Consider the following 8,992-nt stretch of genomic DNA (forward strand, 5'->3'; position numbering starts at 1 on the left):
ATAGACACTAGGACAGCAGAGTATGCGAAAGCGACAAAATATTTCGGGATATAGTCGTACCAGGAAATATCCCCGGGCGCTCCCTTTATATCAGATGGGAACACGGGAAAATATCTGTAAATTGAAGAAGCTCATAATTTCAAATATTCTGTTCCGTTTAATCTTGACCAGTTCCGGTCAAAAACACAGACATAAGAATAGATTCACCTTCAAAGCTTTGTTCTGGGCTCTAATTATGGACGTAATTTGTTTGGGATGAAGCAATTTGTCACATTTTGCACAACATACACATCCACCTAAGAGCTCCTTACTACATTATAGTTACACATAGGCCGACCTGTGCCAGTAATGGCACCCTGATTCGTATGCCCGAAACCGAAGTGTTTATGGAGTACTGCTCTCACATCTGGGATGGTTCTAGCTCTACATCCTTACTTGACACAGTTGAGTCGAAAGCGGTCCGACTTATAAACTGTCCCAGGCTAACCTCCAAACTTGACCCCCTTGCCCTACGCCGCAATGTTGGTTCACTTTCCCTCTTCTATAGGTATTACTTTGGTTTTTGCTCCCGAGAGCTGGCTGCTTGTGTGCCCCCCACCACTAGCTAGACCACGCAATACTCAGCAAGCTGCTGCGTCACATGATTATTGTGTTGCCATCGACAACTCAAGAGTGGGCCATTTTGATAACTGTTTCTTTCCCTACACCTCAGAGCTTTGGAAATCTCTACCCCTCTCACGTCTTTCCCAGTAACAATGACCTGACACATGAAAAGAGTGATTTTTCACTTCCAACAGAATTTTAGATGCTTTCCCTCGTCTCTTCTTTGTCCCGGCCTTAATGTGGACTTTAATCTGCACCGGGAACCTACAACGTAAAAAAAAAGTATATCAAGGATTCTGACGTGACATCAACGAGACATGACGGCAGGATAGACCAAGGATTCTGACGTGACATCAACGAGACATGATGGCAGGATAGACCAAGGATTCTGACGTGACATCAACGAGACATGATGGCAGGATAGACCAAGGATTCTGACGTGACATCAACGAGACATGATGGCAGGATAGACCAAGGATTCTGACGTGACATCAACGAGACATGACGGCAGGATAGACCAAGGATTCTGACGTGACATCAACGAGACATGATGGCAGGATAGACCAAGGATTCTGACGTGGCATCAACGAGACATGATGGCAGGATAGACCAAGGATTCTGACGTGACATCAACGAGACATGACGGCAGGATAGACCAAGGATTCTGACGTGGCATCAACGAGACATGACGGCAGGATAGACCAAGGATTCTGACGTGGCATCATGTTTATTGTGTACTGATCAATATGGTATACAAGAGATAACATCTCAAGACAATAGTTGTGAGGTAAATTCTTGCCCAACAAGAGACATAAGTGATCATAGGAATATAACATTAGATTATAAGCATATCCCAGGTACGTAAAATATTATTTATAATATATATCACCTTATATAAATCTTGGGGGACTCATATACACTAGCGATAATGATGAAGAGTAACCTTATAGCTTTTCAAGGCCAAATTCCTTCATGTAATACTTATATATAAAGTAAAGATCATCCACAGTGGGGGTACAATATAAGGTCAAGGGTTGGGGGTCACGGGCGCATGACTGGTGCAATATAAGGTCAAGGGTTGGCAGGTTTTTCTGGTCTTTGGGGCGTCAGTTGGTCAAGGTGGAAGGTCATGCCTCAGTCATCCTGATAACCTACAAGATTAACATCAACAAATGGACGACAAATAAGTTAATTATTCTTATCAACAAACGTGATAAAGATTCTGATTCTGGTAAGAATATATCAGGAAAGGTTGGAACACTAAGACTTGAAGGTAAAGCCTTCATTTGTCAATGGAAACCCTTTAACAATATTGCTATGGGAAGCTTTTATATGTAATAATATCATTATTGAAATGTATGGTATGTGGTCTCAGTGATAAAGACATGGCAATTATTACGAGAAACATGCATGAGTCTGGGCCCAGTAAACAGTAGGTAATGATATAGTATCTAGAAATTATACAACAGTTTCTAACTCCAGACAAATTATTGGACCAGTTCAGCAACATAAGAGTTTGTTGTTGACAGCGAGTGTCAGGGACGAAATAGAAAATCTGGTGTTCGATAGTAAGTATGAGGGAGGCAGCAGAAGGTGTGCTGGCTGACAGTAAGCGTGAGTGTCAGCTACAGGTGACTGAGGCTGACGTCGTCAGCGGTCGGGTGACCGGTCCATTGTCAGCTACAGTGGTCCTGGAGGCCACTGGTCTACAGGTGGTATGATCATCATCTCATCTGGCACAAAGTTCATAGTATAATAAATGAAGCTGTATTCATAGCAGCTACATCTATGGGTTATCTTGTATGGAGCCAGTTAAGAAATGTGTATGTAGGTCAGGGGCCGCTGTGTGGTAGAGGGTTGGTTGGCTTGACTGTGGAGGCATCATCTGGTGGTGCAGGAGGAGGAACTGGCAAGTGGGAGGCTCGGGTGTAGTAGAGCACCGTCAACACCACCTCTCCAACACTCGTGACACTAGCAGAGTGGCAGGTGGGAGGCTGAGGTGTGGTAGAGCACCGTCAACACCACCTCTCCAACACTCGTGACACTAGCAGAGTGGCAGGTGGGAGGCTGAGGTGTGGTAGAGCACCAGGGAAGCCATGCCCGCCCACGCACCCATCATCACCACGTCTCCAACACACCTGACGCACACAACACACTCTCTTAACAATTATAATATAACACATCTATTCACTCTACTCCTCATCCCGTGACATAACTAACCTTCAAATCAGACTAATGTTTCTTCAAGAACTTTTGTATCAACCGTAGAAATTCATTCATCTTGTAAATAGATATCTTAATAGTATTATGTAAACAAATATTTACAGTATCATATATTAGATGTGAACTGTTGAACTTATAAACAAGAAATGACATTCATACCTTCCTTTGTTGTCATCTTGAGCCTTTAAGCACGGCAGACCGGAATGGTGGACCATATCATAAACAAGTGAAGAAATCTGGAAAAGAAATAGAAAAATCCTGATACATCTAGAGACGAACTGTTTCTTATTCATAATGAAAAGACGCATTTTGTCATGTACATTAAGATACCTACAAACGACAGGAATAATTTGTAATGATGCAATCAGACAAGTTTTTCATGTGAACATCTACTTACATGAGTCTTCACCATGTTCAGGTGGTTCAACAATGAGTAAGAGTTATATTTCTTGTCTCTCATATGTAACTCAGAATGTGATATTCCATCTGAGGACTTGACATATGAGGGAATCCCTGAGGGGTACTTTCTTTCCTCAAGATGCTGTTCATGTATGGATGTAACAGCAAATCTTCTCTCCTGATGCCGCTCTTCTGGAAACATTAAGTTATGACTTTCCTTTTTACATTTGTTTGTATCATTATGGTGATCCCCTGAGATTTGTCCCTCAACTAAACTTCTCTCCGTGTCCATGTTTTCCTTCACACAGGCCTTTCTCGTATGACAATAACTTTCACCAAAGGCCCTCCTTGTATCAAGACGACTTTCACCAGAGGCCCTCCTTGTATCAATAAGTCGCTCCTCAGAGGCCCTCCTTGTATTAAGACGTCGCTCCTCAGAAGCCCTCCTTGTATCAAGACGTCGCTCCTCAGAGGCCCTCCTTGTATCAAGACGACTTTCACCAGAGGCCCTCCTTGTATCAAGAAGTCGCTCCTCAGAGGCCCTCCTTGTATCAAAACGTCGCTCCTCAGAAGCCCTCCTTGTATCAAGACGTCGCTCCTCAGAGGCCCTCCTTGTATCAAGACGTCGCTCCTCAGAGGCCCTCCTTGTATCAAGACGTCGCTCCTCAGAGGCCCTCCTTGTATCAAGACGTCGTCCCTCAGAGGCCCTCCTTGTATCAAGACGTCGCTCCTCTGAGACCCTCCTTGTATCAAGACGTTGCCCCTCAGAGACCCTCCTTGTATCAAGACGTCGTCCCTCAGAGGCCCTCCTTGTATCAAGACGTCGCTCCTCTGAGGTCCTCCTTGTATCAAGACGTTGCCCCTCAGAGACCCTCCTTGTATCAAGACGTCGTCCCTCAGAGGCCCTCCTTGTATCAAGACGTTGCCCCTCAGAGGCCCTCCTTGTATCAAGACGTAGTCCCTCAGAGGCCCTCCTTGTATCAAGACGACGCTCCTCAGAGGCCCACCTTGTATCAAGACGTCGTCCCTCAAGGGCCCTCCTTGTATCAAGACGTCCTTCCTCAGAGGCCCTCCTTGTATCAAGACGTCGCTCCTCAGAAGCCCTCCCTGTATCAAGACGTCGCCCCTCAGAGGCCCTCCTTGTATCAAGACGTCGCTGCTCAGAGGCCCTCCTTGTATCAAGACGTCGCTGCTCAGAGGCCCTCCTTATATCAAGAAGTCGCTCCTCAGAGGCCCTCCTTGTATCAAGAAGTCGCTCCTCAGAGGCCCTCCTTGTATCAAGACGTCGCTGCTCAGAGGCCCTCCTTGTATCAAGACGTCCTTCCTCAGAGGCCCTCCTTGTATCAAGACGTCGCTCCTCAGAGCCCCTCCTTGTATCACGACGTCCTTCCTCAGAGGCCCTCCTTGTATCAAGACGTAGCTCCTCAGAGGCCCTCCTTGTATCAAGACGTAGCTCCTCAGAGGCCCTCCTTGTATCAAGACGTCCTTCCTCAGAGGCCCTCCTTGTATCAAGACGTCGCCCCTCAGCAGCCCTCCTTGTATCAAGACGTCGCTCCTCAGAGGCCCTCCTTGTATCTAGACGACGCTTCTCAGAGGCCCTCCTTGTATTAACATGTCGCTCCTCATACGCCCTCCTTGTATCATGACGACGCCCCTCAAAGGCCCTCCTTGTATCAAGACGACGCTCCTCAGAAGCCCTCCTTGTATCAAGACGTCCTTCCTCAGAGGCCTTCCTTGTGTCAAGACGTCCTTCCTCAGAGGCCCTCCTTGTATCAAGACGACGCTCCTCAGAGGCCCTCCTTGTATCAAGACGTCCTTCCTCAGAGACCCTCCTTGTATCAAGACGTCCTCCCTCAGCGGCCCTCCCTGTATCAAGACGACGCTCCTCAGAGGCCCTCCTTGTATCAAGACGTCGCTCCTCAAAGGCCCTCCTTGTATCAAGACGTCGCTCCTCAGAAGCCCTCCCTGTATCAAGACGTCGCCCCTCAAGACCCCTTGTATCAGACGTCGCTCCTCAGAGGCCCTCCTTGTATCAAGACGTCGCTCCTCAGAGGCCCTCCTTGTATCAAGAAGTCGCCCCTCAAAGGCCCTCCTTGTATCAAGACGTCGCTCCTCAGAGACCCTCCTTGTATCAAGACGTCGCTCCTCAGAGGCCCTCCTTGTATCAAGACGTCGCCCCTCAGAGACCCTCCTTGTATCGAGACGTCGCTGCTCAGAGGCCCTCCTTGTATCAAGACGACGCTCCTCAGAGGCCCTCCTTGTGTCAAGACGACGCTCCTCAGAGGCCCTCCTTGTATCAAGATGTTGCCCTTCAAAGGTCCTCCTTGTATCAAGACGTTTCTCTTCAGAGACCCTCCTTGTATCAAGACGAAGCTCTTCAGATGCCCTCCTTGTATCAAGACGTCGCTCCTCAGAGGCCCTCCTTGTATCAAAACGACGCTCCTCAGAGGCCCTCCTTGTATCAAGACGACGCTCCTCAGAGGCCCTCCTTGTATCAAGACCTCGCCCCTCAAAGGCCCTCCTTGAATCGAGACGTTGCCCCTCTAAGGTCCTCCTTGTATCAAGACGTTGCCCCTCTGAGGTTCTCCTTGTATCAAGACGTTGCCCTTCAATGGTACTACCTCTGTGAAGACGTCGTCCTTCAAAGATCCTCCTCGTATCAAGACGTTGCTCAACAAAGGCCCTCCTTGTATTGTGTTGGTTTTCAGTGGCGCTCATTTTGTAAAGGCTCCGCTTTGTGAACGTCCTCCTGGTATCATGAGGATCCATCTCATCTGCTGCGGCAAGTTTGCCTCCCTCTCCGGGTCGAGCAACCAGTCTTCGCCCCTCTCCAGGTCGGGCAACCAGTCTTCTTCCCTCTCCATGTCGGGCAACTAGTCTTTTTCCCTCTCCAGGTCGGGAAACCAGTCTTCGTTCCTCTCCAGGTCGGGCAACCAGTCTTCGCCCCTCTCCAGGTCGAGCAACCAGTCTTCGCTCCTCTCCAGGTCGGGCAACCAGTCTTCGTCCCTCAACATGTCGTCTATCTAGTCGACCCTCTCCAACATTAAGGTCGTAATGTCGTGGATCCTTAGCGAGCACAGCGTCAAATCGTCGCCTCTCAACATGTGGAACATAAGGTCGTGTTCCTTGGTCATGTCGAGCGTCAAGTCTCTGACCCTCCACATGTCGAGTGTTACGTCTCTGACCCTCCACACGTCGAGCGTCAAGTCTTTGACCCTCCACATGTCGAGCGTCAAGTCTTTGACCCTCCACATGTCGAGCGTCAAGTCTTTGACCCTCCACATGTCGAGCGTTAAGTTCTACATCTTCGACATCTCCGTCATTTGCACTTTTCTCCTTCAGAGGTTCAGCACCATACAACCTGCAGGAAAGTAATCTCATTAGAATATGTGTTGGGCACTTGTACCCGTGTGGCGTAACACCAGCAGATGAGGTCATATAGCAATCATAATTTTCTTAAGTCATTCTCTCGGTCATGTCGCTCAGTAACTATGAAGACGAATATCAGAATATCATACGATGGAGCGGAGGTCCTTGTTAAGGGTGAGGGATTCTATACGATGGAGGGGAGAGCAGTACATGAAGTGGAGGTCGAGGATCGGAGGGTTGTGCAGGGGTGGGGGATGGGAGGACCTACTATGGTTGGGTTTTGGGATGGGGAAGGTATTCGCGGAGTGGGAGACTATGATAGTGGAGGGCAGTGTAGGGGAAGAGTGTTGGGGAGGGAGGGACCGTACAGGAAGTGCAAGTTGGGGGAAGAGAGAGCTGGTTGGGGTTGAGGTATGTGGGGGACGTGCAGGTGGTTGGGGTTGGGGGATGTGAGGGGCGTGCAGGTGGCTGGGGTTGGATAGGGCAGCTTGCTGAGTATTGCATGGTCTAGCTAGTCGTGGGGGGCACACAAGCAGCCAGTTCTCGGGAGCAAAAACCAAAGTAATACCTATAGAAGAGGGAAAGTGAACCAACATTGCGGCGTAGGGCAAGGGGGTCAAGTTTGGAAGTTAGCCTGGGACAGTTTATAAGTCGGACCGCTTTCGACTCAACTGTGTCAAGTAAGGATGTAGAGCTAGAACCATCCCAGATGTGAGAGCAGTACTCCATACATGGACGAATCAATCCCATGTATAAACGGAGCAACTGTTCAGAAGTGTCGACATCTAAACAGGACACCCAGTTTCTGTAATGTGGGGTTCACAGGAAAGAGTGGATGTTACATTGAGTCAAGAGGTGGAATTACAGAACTGTCCAATGAGAGAGGAAAGTTGTGAGGAATTTCGATGGTGAGATGGGTAGAAACTGGGCCTTGGGGGCGTTAACCTCGTCTTGCCCACTGAGATATCCTGCCCAAGTCTGAGTTTATTGAGGAAGCTGTGTCAAGACGAGATGCAGGTCGAGTGAGAGAAGAAGAAAATGAACTCTAGCAAGAAAAATGAACGTAACTGACACAGACGAACATTAATGAGAATGATCATTATGAAGACGAGATAAGTAGCAATAAAAGTAAAGATTAATGAGGACAACAAGAGCATGGAGAGTTATCAAGGTTGAGGCAAGATGAGGCGTGATGTGAAGTGTAAGATGAGCACAACTCACGCAGGTGGGCGGAGGAGGTTGCTCAGGGTAGGAGCCAGGTCATGACGGAGGCCATGGCTGAGGTGGAGCTGGCAGGCAGCAGTGAGCAGGAGCAGGAGCAGGGCGCCCCCGGTCAGCCGCTCCCTCAACATCACCAGCGACGCCTGAAACAAGACCCACCACACTCCCAGTATGATGACAACACCCACCACACTCCCAGTATGATGACAACACCCACCACACTCCCAGTATGATGACAACACCCGCCACACTCCCAGTATGATGACAACACCCACCACACTCCCAGTATGATGACAACACCCACCACACTCCCAGTATGATGACAACACCCACCACACTCCCAGTATGATGACAACACCCACCACACTCCCAGTATGATGACAACACCCACCACACTCCCACTATGATGACAATCATTCTTGACCTCAGTACATTATCTCTGATCATCCGACTCTTCAGTAAAGTCAAGTAATAAGTCTTATTATCATTATTGAGCCACTAGTAAAGTTGACCAGCAAACACTGCACACACTCACGTCTACCTCCATGATAACACATCTGCAACAACTTGTCTTCTTGTTTGCTTTCGTTGGTAATCTTGCAAAACCTGGCCACATCCTCCCCGTCTCTCTGGTTGCTCCAGGACTAACATCTTCCACCTTACCCACCATCGGCAAGGGGAGCAGATCACTCACTCCAGTCCACTGGTCAATAATGCTATTGTAGTCAACTTACCGAGATTTGGACGAGAAGATTTGTGGCTGAAGATGTTCCTCCAAGAGACGACAACAGCTGCTGGAGTCTGACAGCAGCTGGAGACCTTCACCTGACCGTCTGCCACAAGACTCTGAGACAGCCATCGTCTGTGGCCAGCTATATATTGAGCAGCAGCCCACACGTCACAGCCTTGTAGCCAACCAGAACCCTCCATCGTATTGACGTCACTCTTAGGCATGATCATTGAAGATAAATGTAAATAATGATCGATTCCAGGATTGACCTTGTACTGAATGAGTCTACCAGGTGTATCATCATATATCCCGTCCATCCTGTGGTTCATAATGGAGAGAGAGAGAGAGAGAGAGAGAGAGAGAGAGAGAGAGAGAGAGAGAGAGAGAGAGAGAGAGAGAGAGAGAGAGAGAGAGAGAGAGAGAGAGAGAGAGAGTAATTATGGTGAT

The 8,992-nt window shown here is 48.4% G+C and overlaps 1 protein-coding gene across 1 annotated transcript; it reads right to left on the reverse strand.

The window, feature by feature from the left end:
- Positions 1 to 1,317: 1,317 nt before the first annotated feature.
- Positions 1,318 to 8,679, reverse strand: LOC139766834 (uncharacterized). The gene is given in 6 exon segments (XM_071695782.1): positions 1,318 to 2,741; positions 2,986 to 3,062; positions 3,224 to 5,226; positions 5,229 to 6,586; positions 7,816 to 7,958; positions 8,550 to 8,679. Coding segments are annotated over 5 exon segments (3,663 nt in total). The 5' UTR covers positions 7,947 to 7,958; positions 8,550 to 8,679; the 3' UTR covers positions 1,318 to 2,647.
- Between the last annotated feature and the right edge of the window lie 313 nt (positions 8,680 to 8,992).

The sequence above is a fragment of the Panulirus ornatus genome, chromosome 58, assembly GCF_036320965.1.
Source record: "Panulirus ornatus isolate Po-2019 chromosome 58, ASM3632096v1, whole genome shotgun sequence".
NCBI classification, from domain to species: Eukaryota; Metazoa; Arthropoda; class Malacostraca; order Decapoda; family Palinuridae; genus Panulirus; species Panulirus ornatus.